This window comes from Lycium barbarum, chromosome 3, assembly GCF_019175385.1.
Source record: "Lycium barbarum isolate Lr01 chromosome 3, ASM1917538v2, whole genome shotgun sequence".
Lineage (NCBI taxonomy): Eukaryota > Viridiplantae > Streptophyta > Magnoliopsida > Solanales > Solanaceae > Lycium > Lycium barbarum.
Window position 1 is genome coordinate 108,156,183 of NC_083339.1, and position 13,304 is coordinate 108,169,486.

Below are 13,304 nucleotides of genomic sequence, written 5' to 3' on the forward strand. Positions count from 1 at the left end.
TGTGAGATTCCTATTAACAGCTAATCACATTTAATCTGAACAACAATAGTAATGTAAGCTAAAAAAAAACCAGACCAGAGGTTCATAAGGCATCAATCCCATTCAGATAAGGGAAACAATAATGACAAATGAGGTTAACATCATATCATAAAGCTTATGCTCAGTGCTGACCATATCCAAGCTTAAAGCAGATGACTATACCAATATGGGCTAGCGAAATTGTAAAGTGCTAGTTCAATACTAATCATGTTCAACTCACGACAGTCGATTATGACAATATGAACCAGTATGAACCTCAAACCAATCTTTTGACATCGATCATATTCCGCCTTAACAAACAGTCATGGCAAGGTAAGCTAGAGGGAATTTCAGCTAACCAAACCAGCAACTATCATCTAGCGTTAATCGAATTCGATTTAAACATGCAGTAAGGATGTGGTAAACTAACCTAAGTCTCGAACTATCTATTCGACATTAATTCTAGAAACTTAGACAAACAACCATGACTTTATAGACCAAATAAATCTTAAACTAATCAGCCAACATCAATCATATCAATTTAAACAAAACAGCTACGACATTGTCGACTAAAAGGGACTTCAATTAACCAACATCAAATTTAATAACACCAATTATTCAACGTCTTGGTATGATTAATCCGGATTTAAAACATGTATAAACACTGCTTAATTACCAGCAAAACTCTTCAATTGCACTAATATAGCAGACTGCATACATTAATGAAATCATTACTAAATCAATTCACACGAAAATTCATAAACGAACTAAGCTACCAGGATGAAAACAAACTAAGATGAGGAACAAATTACCTTCTTCGGGTGCAGCGAAGTGAGGCGAGGGTTTCGATATCTACCTCGAACACTTTGAAATTCGAACTTGCGTATGCTCGAATTTGCAACAACACAAAGCAAATAAAAGCAGAAAACAAAACAAATGTTCTAGAATTTTGACTAGATAGTTTGAGACTATGATTTACTAAAGAAACTGGTTTTTTTACGGAGATTTTGAGGCGGCTAATGAACTAGTATTACTGGTGATTTTACCACTGAAAAATAAACTTGTCTCTTGCTTTAGGGGGTTTTGGGGGTTCAAAACCTGTGATTCTTCGGTCCTTTCCTGCGATTCTACCCCCTACTATTTATGGGGATTTGGAAGTTCTTTTGAGTTGAAGAAAAAGGAGAGTGGAGCGGGGGGACAAGACGAAGGTGGGGAACAGAGGGAAGTGGGAGCGGGGTGCAGGCGGCGGTGGTGGGGACGATGATGAGAAAAGGAGCGGCGGTGGTGGGGTTGAAGATGACGATGAAAGAGGAAAAGAAAGGGAGAAGGGAAAGGGAAGAAGAGCGGGGGGAGCGGCGTAGGAAAATAAAAGTGGGGGGGGGGAACCCTACCTGTTTTCTTCAATTAAGAAACGGGTCGGGTCCATTTTTGGACTGGGTAGGATTTGGGTTGTGGGCTGATCTGAAAAATGTGGGTTGGTCATTATTGGACTGGTATTAAATGAATGGGCTAGTCCGAAGTGTTGGTTAATTGTTTGGGTTGGGGTGAATTAAATGATGTCAGGTAAATTAAAATGTGGACTGATTTATGAATTGGTCCGAAAGTAGCATGAGTTGATTGGGCTACTACATTTAAATAAAAGACCTATTTAAATAAACTTGTGTTAAAATATTACTTAATATAAAATATGCAATTATTGGTACTCAGATAAAAATGGCGTTGTAATAGCCGTGCAATAATATTTCGAAAATCCACAGTAAATAAACACTATTATTTAATTATGCAAAGATAAATGCGATGCGTGTGCGTAAGCTAGTAAAATGCCGAAAATGATAAAAAAATATTGTGAATAATAATAATAATAATAATAATAATAATAATAATAATAATAATAATAATAATGATGGTTAGTAACTGTAATAGAATAATGAAACGCCGGTATTGATAAAAGGCTAATAATTATAGTAAAATGTAAATATATATGTTTTATTTTTTACTTTTCCAAAAATATTAGAAGCATAAATAGGTATTTCGGAGGAGAGGCGGGATAAAATTGGGTGTCAACACACACAAGACGTCGCTTTGCACTACAATTCATATCCCGCAGTAATAGAGGGATATTGTAATGCAAATTGGATTACCGATTCAGCTGAAACTAAGTCCACACATGGATAAGTTTTTACCATTGGTGGAGGAGCAGTGTCTTGGAAGTCATCCAAACAAACTTGTATTGCCCGCTCTACAATAGAGTCTAAGTTCATAGCTTTAGAAAAAGCCGGTGAAGAAGCTGAATGGCTCCGGAATTTCTTGGAAGATATTCCATTTTGGCCCAAACCTTTTGTTACACCCCGTAGTTTTGTACGCTGAGATTCGTTAGGTGTTGGTTGGTTTAGGTATAGACACTGGAGTGATATGCACCTACCTTATGATTATGAGGGTTTAAGATCATGTATGAGAAGTATCGGAAGGACTGGAGGGCAAGTCAATCAAGGAAATTAAGTTTGTCAGACTTTGGAGAAAATATGAGGGGAAATTTTGGCCCAACTTGAAGAAAAAATATCTTTTAGTATATGGGGAGTTTTGGAGCAAATAAAAAGCCTAAATTGAAGTTCATGAATTCTAGTTTCCAACGCAACAAACCGTTCGCGATAGGACATCGGAGTAGAGAGTTATGGACGTTACAATTCAGGCTGCCAGAGCAGGAATTTACCCTGCGCGAATGCGACCAAAGGCCCGCGAACTCGAAGAGTAGTAGAAATTTACCCTTTGCGAACGCGACCCAAGGCCGCGAACGCGAAAGGCAAATTCTGAGTCGGTGCAAACCGACTTATACCCTCTATAAAATGGGAAAGCCCCCTTGTTTTCACCACAAACATTCCCCCAAAGCTCAGCCAACATATGAGAGTATATTTATATCACAAAATTGAGGATTTTAAGTGATTTCAAGTGACGGAGTATTAATCGAGGCTCGGGTAACATGTAGTTGTGGTTAGAGTATTGTTTTGCGATGGAGCTGGCTTGGTTTCAAACTAAATATTAAAGATATTACTGCTCTAGCAAGAATAAGGTATGGATCTCTCCTTATTGATGTTTATTTCAGTTTACGTACAAAGATAGAGTTATTAAATAGTCGTATAATGAATTGGTTGGTTGAGAAATTGGGAAAAATATCGTGTGGGATGTTTTATTGAGCATATTGATATTGATAATGATGTTGTTGATGTTGGTATTGTTGTTGGTGGTGGTGGTGGTTGCTGGATTGCGATTTCGGGCTAGGCATATAAACAGTGGACATACTGCCCGAATTTTGACAGATCCTAAAGGGATTTTATTTAAATGCTTGAGACAAATAGGTGACAATGCGCCTAATGATAGTGTGAATGGTTTATGTGTAGATTTGCGGGCTTGGAAGAATAAACGTTAAGTGACCAAGGAAACCAAAAGGTATGGTAAGGCTAGTCCCTTTCTTTCAAAAGGCATGATTCCTATGTTATGATCCCATAAATGTTTCCATAACCTCCTTGTTTTCAAAAGCTAGAAGTTCATGACTCTTAAAGCTTCTTACGATGTTAAATGAAAAATATTCTATAATGATTGTGACGATGATGATGACTCTATTCTAGAAATTCCGGAGCTATGATTTGAGAGCAATATGAGATTATTGAGTCATTTCATGAATCCCTTGATCTTACTTATTGTTGATGGTCTCACCTTATGTTACTCGTTCCTTCGAGGTGAGATATAGCGAAGATAATGATTCTATTTTCAGTGCTATCTAAGTTCATGATTCTCGAGACTCCCATGACATCGTCGACTTCACCTTAAGATAGTTGATCTTCTAAGGAAGAATATAGTGATAATGATAATGCTAATGATGATGTTGATTTCATTTATGTATTTTTATGTATATGTATGTATGCATTGCACTCCCACTGATCAGTTGGGGATAACATCGAGTCCCGCAAGGGCCCAGTACGGATAACATCGAGTCCCGCAAGGGCCGAGTACAGATAACATCGAGTCCCGCAAAGGTCGAGTATGGATAACACCGAGTCCCGAAAGGGCCGGGTACGGATATGACAGACGCATGTATGGTAAATGTATGTGAATATAATTGTGTGTACATTGTGTATGGATGTGTATGAAATGTTTTCCCGATAGACAAGGTAGTTTACGTGACATAAATCTCAGAAAGTGTACAAGGTATAGTTACTCGCTTCATATTATGTTATCTTCGTTCTTATGTCATGTTACTATACATGTCTCACATACTCAGTACATTGCTCGTACTGACATCCCTTCTTGTGGACGCTGCGTTCATGCTCGCATGTGCAGATAGACGAGACGAGGATCTTTCATCGTAGGCTACCTCCAGGTACTGGTCTTGAGTGGTGGCTCTGCTTCTTCCTGGAGCATTGTCGAGTCTGAGTCTATATATATATGTATGATTTTTGTTCAGGGTATGTCGGGGGCCCTGTCCCGACTTTTATACTTCAGTCATATTCATAGAGGCTTTGCAGATAGTTCCTGTGTATAGCTTAGTCATAATGTGATGGTAGCAATGTCGGCATCATGGGTCCATTGTAAATATACTTATGCATAATATTATGTTCGTATTTAGCCTCTTGATCCTATTGTTTCCATTTGAGACACGAAAGATGTAAGTTATAAGTTGGTTCGCTTGGTTTCCGTAAGGTGCCAGGTGCCAATCACGCCTTACCAAGGGTGGGGTATGACACCTTTGGAACCTATATGCATACATTGTGACAGTCAAGCAGCAATAGGAAGGGCTGGGAGCGTTATGTATAACGGCAAATCTCGTCACATACGATGAAGACATAATACCGTTAGACAACTACTGTCTAGTGGAATTATCACAACTGATTATGTAAGGTCAAAGGATAATGTGTCGGATCCACTAACAAAAGGCCTAGCTAGAGAGGCAGTTGAGACGTCATTAAAGGGAATGGGATTGTACCGAGGACAAATCAACATGGCGATAACTCTACCTAGAAGACTGGAGATCCCAAAATCTAGGTTCAAGGAGATGAAACAAAGTTATGATTGACGGTTCAACATTGTCAAACAAAATTTTGGTCTAATCTCATGATGAAGACAATGTTCAGTACCAAGGATAAGTATTAAGGCTTTTTAATAGTTTCTAAGTTTGATACAGGGTATATCAAATTGTGTTTCTAAAGGATTACACGTTTAGGAATCGCCGATGTAAGTGTGAAGTGTAAGCCGCTTCAAGGAGAATTCTGTAAGGCCAATTCTCTACGCACTTACGAGACCAGGCGCAGTTCATGGCTGAAACGAACCAAACAATGAGAACCAAAGACAGTTAAAGGGTTAATTGTGTGACATGTGGTTGTCTTGGTATACACCAAAGTTCGACGGTTCAAAGATATCAAATCTACCGATTGATAGAGTGTATTCGACATGTGTTCACTATGGAAAGTTCAAAGGGAAACCTACTTATCCAGATGCGATTAAACCTTGCTTGCAAATCACACAAGATTTTCGTGCATGTTTTCATGATATAGCCATTCCCCATTCATGTGGGGGGGTTGTTGGGATTTAAAGTCAATAAGTTGTGAGCTTTAAAGGTGAAGTGTGAATTGGGAAATTGAGGGAACTGAAATTTTGAAAATGTAACTTTTCCGAGGGACCATTCTCCCACATTAGTGGTCGAAAGTGATATTTATGTGCTTATATAGAGAAACACTTCTTCTAGCTCTTAAAGAGTTGAGAAGAGGGACTCCCCTAACACCGTCGCCATCGCTCGGATTTGGATTTGGATTTGGATTTGAATTTGGTCAAATGATCTGATTGATTCATAATCTTTTTGGACCAAATTGGTTTTCCTTTTTCATCACTTAAGTTTCCTTTTCTTAATATTAATTCGTGTATTATTTATTTATTTAATTAATACGAGAAATAAATTAATATTAAATTTCCAACGAAAATTAACTGACCAAACGGTCATCTTCTTCCCGTACAAGTGCGTTCAATGGATATAAACTTTCGGAGGCTTCGCCTCATTTCAGTTACTGAAAAAAAATTCCAGAACACTGAAAATGTTTTTACTCCCCTCTCTCTTCTGCATTCTGCATACTTTTCAAACAAAACAGTAAGTGTCCAGTGTGATTTGCTGCCGATCTTTGAGTTCGCTGAAGTTCTGTAATTTGCATTGCCGCTATTACAGAATAGTTTTTCCGTTCTATCATGGGAGAAGCTAATCCAGTAACCTTGGCAACTGTGAGCAGATTAGATTTCTTAAGGACACACAAGAAACTTGTAGGCTCGGAAATTTCTTCTTCGTCTATTTTCTGTCCTTAACATTTTTCTATTTTACATTCTTATAACAGAAACTGGTTTTGTTAAAATACTGTCTTGAACACATAGATTTAACAAAAATTACTTATTAAATCTTTTTTAAAAGTTAACTCATAGTAAATTCTCAAATTAAAAATCTCAAAAATTCAAAAGTTTTTTCTAATTGTTTATCCTAATTTCATAATCTTTTCTCTTTGTTGTTTTCGGAGTAACAAATACACTTTAAACTTTTGTATGCGAAGTGCAAACTACAAAGCAAAGAGTTTTGTCCTCCAGTTCTTACAATGCCTCGATGCTTGCATTTTCCTTCTTTATGCTTTATTTTCTTCAAGTTATTTTTTTTTAGCATTCTTCAATTTATCTTTCTTAAGATTCTTAGTTAGAATTTCTTTTGGTATCGCTCTAGTTTAGATAATATTTTTATGACTCTATTTTGGCTATTTGTATTATAATGAGTATTAATTGTTATCTAGGTTTAGGTTTTAAAACAATAACTTTATATTATTTTCATTATTATCTCTGAATTGTTAGGATAGAGTATCATTTTTACAACTCTAGTTATGTTTCATCATAGTTATATTATTAGTGTGCTGCATCTTTACGTCATTCAACTTTTCAAGATTTTTTTAAAATGGTTCGTGCACATGTTAGCATGTTAATAATAGATATATACATTTTCCTACTAATTTTATTATTATTTTTCATAATTTTAATGTATTTTTTTATTTATATGTTTATTATATCAATTTATAAAATACTAAAATTAAATATCCATGAGGCTTACGTCCCATGCCTCGGGGCTTACGCCCCACCGAGGCATATGTAAAATGACTCGCCTTACGTCTACGCCTTTTAAATCACTGATAAAAGGTAGGGAACAGTGCAAATATACCCCTCAACTTTGCGATATAAAGCAGATATACTTCTCGTTAAAAAAATAGTGCATATATATCGTCGTCGTTACACAAATGTAGCAAATATACTCTTTTTAGTAACAAAATTTTTAAAAAAAAGAATCATTCAACTTGTTTTTTAATTAAAAAATGCCACCTGGTAATTTTTTTCCTAGTGGATCCGGTCTGATTCGTTTAAAAATGGGTAGACTTATACTTTTTAAAGCCACAGAATTTTTTTTTTTTAAAACGAACTATCTTTTTAAAGTTAGGTGACATTTTTTAAAATTAAATGAGCTAAATAATTTTTTTTTTTAATCTGTCAGCGAAAAGATATATTCGCACCATTCGTATAACGACAGAGGTATATATGAACATTTTTTTAACGAGGGTATATTAGCTCTCTAACTAGCAAAGTTGAGTATATTTGAACCTTTTGGTATGTAAGTGGAAGGAACTATAAAATGACCGATGACAAGGAAAGAAACAACCTTAGTAGCTTCGAGTAATCAAATGTCAGAATGACATTCTGCAATTTCATACAATGACTTGGTGCATCAACATCAAGTCAATCAGAAAAACAGTGACAAGGGATAACAAGCTCCTACTGGAAGAAAATTCCTATCTTATGACACCTATAAGAAGAGTGATGTCCTAGGTTAAACTAACACAAATTATGCCCTACTGCACCTATCAAAGTCAATTAACAATTAACAATAAGGTTACAACAATACAACATCCAGTTCAATCAGGATGATGGGTTCTGCTCTTTAGATTCCTCCCCCGGCAAAGAAATGTTACTTTGTGACGTTGAGATTCTTGAGCTGTATATAGAATTCGCGTTATCCCCGGGAAAAGAAATAGAAGCAGCAATGTTGGGACTTGGCCCAGAGTAAGCTCCGCCAGTTCGTATTTCTGAAATGGGAGGGGCAGGAATAGCGGCAAAAGCAGCATGCTCGACTCTCTGCTTCTTTGGCTTCTGCTCCAGCTGATGACCAGGTATAAAGCTACCGACCACTACCTGATGCACTCAAGATGTTCAGATTAGTTTTGGAAGCTCACTGCCAGACACAAAATGAGGAATCGGTAAAAAAATTAAAGGAAGAAGATATTCAAACTAGCAGTTATCTGTGGGTGCAATTGGTCATTCATAAGATTTGAAGAACTTCCCGGCCAACATGGATGCATATTGCACAGAAAGAAAAAGTACAGGAAAAGAGATGGATTATGTTTTTTTGGTGTTGCAACTCCAGCCAATCATCTCCAATTCCACAGATCACAAATAGCCCAAAATGTGACTTGAACAGCTTGTTACCTAACACCTTGTTGGAATAAGAACAACAGTAAGCCAAAAATGTCAGTACTAACCTGAACGGGACCAGCAGCTAGCAACATGCCTGCAAGTCCTCCTCCCATAACCCGACCATCAGGGCCTGAAAGAGAGACGCTCATCCCACCAGATCTGCTCTTTGTTACTCCATTATCACTAGGCATAAATGATCCTGTCAGAGACAGAATTTCAAAACGACCCTGCAGCAAACACAGAATCATTAATCATAATTTAGATAAGAAGAAAATGGGAAAGAAGTACTATACTTTTCATGCATGCAGGAAAATTTTCTTTCTTTTATTCAATTGTTATGTGGTGCAATATCCCTGTAAATTGATGAAGCAAATCAAGCGGTGTTATAAAATGTATATGCTGCGGCAAAATCAAGCACATCCATACATGCAAATAAGCATAGTAAAAGTAAATGGCTCACACCTCATAGGTCAAGGTACCGCCAGAAGAATTAGGCTGACCAAGTGTAACATTTGAAATTGCACCATTGGCAGCTAGCACGCAAATAGCTCTAGATCCTTGTTGAGCAAATGAAATTATTTTCATGTTGACATCCTAATACACCAAAGTAATCACAAATCATAAAGAAATTGGATTTTAAATATTCCTCACATAAGTACAAACAACCAAGGAAATCTCAGCAAAATAACGTTCAAAATACCACTGAAGCCATGTTAATTACTTATCCAGTCAGTTCTAGGATATTGTATCAATCATACTGGCTAGGAAGTAATAATCACAACAAGAATAACTACTAGAACTACCTCTGCCTAACTCATTGTCTTCCCTTTCCCGAAAGATCAAACTTTTTGTCAATTTTCTATCAGAAATCTAGGGTTCCTCAGCCTATGATGCCTTAATAACCATGGTGATAATGACCTCATTTCATTCAGCAGTAGGAAGCAGCATGCAACCAGCAAGAAGCTAAGTGCGCAAGAATTGCCGCAAAGCAAAAGCCAACATATTGTCTAAATGCAGCACATGCCCCAACAAAGAGGGCTAGTTCTTGATTTACAAATCATTTGAAGAGATAACATAGAGTTCCATTTACAGGTATATATGAAACTTTTGTACATCCTAGTCACCTGGTTTAGTGGGAATAGATATTCATACCAGAGAAAATTTCAAATACAGAATCTCATGACATGCATGTGTCATGCAGACCACATAAGATACAGCCATATAATTTAATCCTAGTATCCAAGGGTCTAGGCAGCAAACCTAATTTCATTCCTATCATTCAAATAAAGCTCCCTCAGTTGGTGAGGTGAAAAAAGAAAAGGAGGAGAAGGTGAACCGAGAAAGTAGCCATTTTAAGCTTATTACTGGAATTAAAAATACATCTTCTTTTAAAGGAAACGAGGTTCAGTAGATAATTCTTCTTTCAGATCAAATTATCACCACGCAGAATTACCATGTTCCAACAAGCACACTTTATTCAGGTGCTTTCTCCTGAAATACATCAGAAATTATATACCTCATGCCCAAGTCAAATTCAAGAGAAACTTCTTACTTTTCATCAATATATGTTCTCTATATTCTTCACCAAGGGGTGGCATGCGTATTCACTATTTGTCAAATTGCACTACTGTCTGAAATATAGGTCTGACGCCTTTGGCTGACTGACATATATAGCCAAAATCCAAAATATATCTGTAGGGAAGTTCTTTTTTGCTTATTTTCACCTCTTATAGTTTATTCCTTTTTGACTAGTCAAATAGACTAGAGAAATTCGAAACTTGACATATAGAATCTTACATTTTCTCAAAGCCATAGTATTCACCTCTTCGTGCTTTATCACTCCTTTCTCTAGAAACACATTGCACATTCCGCCAGCTAAAAGCCATATTTAACCCACTTTCGAATAGTATAACTAGAAGGGGATATGACGTTTTTAAAATTTAGCACTGATGAACTTTCACTAGTTAGGTTAACTGTTCCTTCTATTTCATTTACACCACTATTTGGCTGGATAAGTCAAGAAAATTTCATGAAGCAGTCCATTACATCAGATTAACTTCTCTTGTATCCCTCCCCCAAAATATTTTATATTTATAGTCATAACTCATAGAGGAAAGAAACGGATAGAATTTGCACTGACCATGAAATACAAAGTTTGGTCATCATAATGAAATATAGGCTTACCTCACCAGCATTAACAGTGATCACATGGGGTGTAAAATTTGCGCCGACTGGGTATGCCATCCTCTCTCCTAATGAAATACAAAGTTTAGTAATAGCTTAGACGAAGTTAAACCTTCAAGACACAGGAAAATAAACTTTTAAAGGAAATATCAGCTTCCAACAAGTAAAAATCATAAGCATGATAGTATTATTTTGACTGCAAAACACAAAGAGAACCAGCTCAACGGCAAATTGGAGAAAACTATACAAGTTTGACAATGGTTCACTGTCAGGTCTATTAACGGATTCACTTTTTTAAATTTTTTGATAACCTATTAATAGATCCACTGAGGTCCTTCATTTTTGCATGATTATATACGACAACAGTATTACATCTATTAATGTTAATAACAGAGTCACATCTACTGACAAAATGTCCACGTATATTTGCCTTCAAACTTTAATATACAGCATAATAAACTGAATTTTGTTACTTGCATGCGTTCATTCATGAGAACATATCTTCAAATGTTGCAAAATGATGATAACCCTTTTATTACTCTGAGAGAGTAAAATATCTTAAGAGAAATCTTGCCGTAAAAAAAAAAATAATAATAATAATAATAATAATAATCTTGTTGAAATCGAAAATAATAAACGATCAATGAGGTGCTAAAAGAATATTACTTTAATAGGGCTGTGCAAACATATATAAGGTAGATTTACTGGATATCCCATATTCTCTATCATGAGCATTAGAATGTCTTCTACAATAGTGAATTACAGAATATTCAAAAAGCGTATGTTTTGTGTCAGATCTCATCTATCTGATTACTTGGACAAGAGTGCTGAGTCTTATAGCATCATTAGCTAGTATAATTACTTCTACAACTATAACTGAATAAACTGATTTTCAGCTCCTTTTTTTTTTTTTTGTCTTGTAAAAAGATGAATAGGTGATCTCACAGGTCAGATTCATCACTTTGTTGTCTTTGTAAAAGTTAATCAGTATCTTCGTTATATGCACTTGGTTATTTGTTCTTATCTCATCTCACAATTATTGGGTAAAGACAGACGGACGTGTCCATTCATATCAATTTAAAAGACAACAAACCAAGTGGTCCACCTGTATTTGGCTCAATGCATCAAGCTGCTTCTCGCCAAGAAAACAAGCAGCTTTAGATGCAGTGAAAAGATTCTCCCCTTTCAGCATCATATAAATGCCAGGAAATCAAGACCCTCCCACTCTAAGTTAATTACTTACAACAACACACTTCAATGAACAATGCAGAAACATAGCAAACATATCCACACTCCTAGATCCAGCCTCATACGGAAACATTATTAATCACAACTAATAACTCAACAGCACGAGCCAATGTTTAGAAAATTCTAACCTAATTAAGCAAGCATCAACTATCAAAATTTGATTCAAATTATAAAAAGCAAGACAGACTGGGGGGGAGGAATATCACCTGGAGTTTCGACCTCAAACTTGTTCTTCTTCTTGATTGAATCAACGGGGCGACTTGTGCTATTTTTCCAAGGTGAAAAATCTGCGGTAAGAGGAATTGAAGCTGATATTGGCATTGGTGACAATGCCACAGCTGCTACTTTACCATCTGGTCCATACTTCCTAGGTCTTCCCCTCCTCTTCTTAGTCTCTTCTGTTACACTCACTGGTGTTGCTGCTACAAAGGATCCACTAATAATAAACTCATTATTATTACTTTCAATCCTTGGAGCAACTCTGTAGCTTTCAGAAGCTTCATCACCTTTTACTGTAACCCCAAAACTATTAACTCCTTCTTTCTCCTCCATTCATATACACAATACTTAAATAATCAAAACCCCTCAAACTCCTAATTTTCAAGAACTCAAAAACTCAAGAGTAACAAGAGCATAAAAATACAGTCTTTTCCAAATGCTATGTATAACAAGCAAAGTACCAAGAAAAGTACAAGCTGAGCAAATCTGCAAATGCTAGAATTAGTTGTGTCTAAGGAAAGATCATCTGACCATGTCAAACTTGTGCAGTGGAAAATCCAATGACTAACTGATATTCTGAACTGTGACACATACTCTGCTATTACTGCAGAAAAAGTACAGAGCTTTAAAAGAAGAAACTAATTTTATGTAAATGGAAAGAAAATATGTACTGGTAATTTTTTTCTTTTACTTGAGGAGTTGGTGAAATTAGGGTTTTTGCAGGAAAAAGGTGAAGGACAAAAAATAAAGTGGAAAATAATTTAAAATTTAATTAAGATATGGGAAAATTAACAATTAGCTAATATTTCAATTGAAAATTGAAAGTAGCATTAAATTTTGATTAACTAAATGGTTTGACGTCCGTCTTGGAAATTTAATAATTAAATAAATGATGCCTTTGAAAATGGCAAAAGTTAAGTGAATCTATATTTATATATAAAAAAGGAGAGGTACAAGTAATGGGGTTAAGCCAAGTGACAAATTAATAACAAGTCATTTGGCTACTTTAAGATAATGTTTTTCTTTGTTGTAATAACATATAATATAAATTAAAATTTAGAAGATTTGAAATTTGAAATTGGAAGATAAAATCTTTTAAA

At 35.8% G+C, this 13,304-nt stretch overlaps 1 protein-coding gene across 2 annotated transcripts; it reads right to left on the reverse strand.

The window, feature by feature from the left end:
• Positions 1–7,722: 7,722 nt before the first annotated feature.
• On the reverse strand, positions 7,723–12,989 carry LOC132631763 (AT-hook motif nuclear-localized protein 6). 2 transcript variants are annotated; one of them, XM_060347460.1, is made up of 5 exons: positions 12,192–12,984; positions 10,738–10,805; positions 9,016–9,147; positions 8,619–8,780; positions 7,723–8,271 (listed from the first exon to the last, which is right to left on the reverse strand). In XM_060347460.1, the coding sequence occupies exons 1-5, from the start codon at positions 12,535–12,537 to the stop codon at positions 7,999–8,001; spliced, it is 981 nt and encodes a 326-aa protein (XP_060203443.1). In that variant the 5' UTR covers positions 12,538–12,984; the 3' UTR covers positions 7,723–7,998. The 2 variants fall into 2 exon arrangements, with proteins under 2 accessions (XP_060203443.1, XP_060203444.1); XM_060347461.1 differs by lacking the exon at positions 9,016–9,147 and having other exon boundaries at positions 12,192–12,989.
• Between the last annotated feature and the right edge of the window lie 315 nt (positions 12,990–13,304).

What these genes read in the sequence shown, in the direction of transcription:
- LOC132631763 (XM_060347460.1), bottom strand. Translation starts at nt 12,537, where the DNA reads ATGGAGGAGAAAGAAGGAGTTAATAGTTTTGGGGTTACAGTAAAAGGT. An exon ending in GCGGTACCTTGACCTATGAG is followed by an intron (nt 8,781 to 9,015) that starts GTGTGAGCCATT and finishes TGTTTGCTGCAG; the next exon opens with GGTCGTTTTGAAATTCTGTC. An exon ending in TAGCTGCTGGTCCCGTTCAG is followed by an intron (nt 8,272 to 8,618) that starts GTTAGTACTGAC and finishes TGAGTGCATCAG; the next exon opens with GTAGTGGTCGGTAGCTTTAT.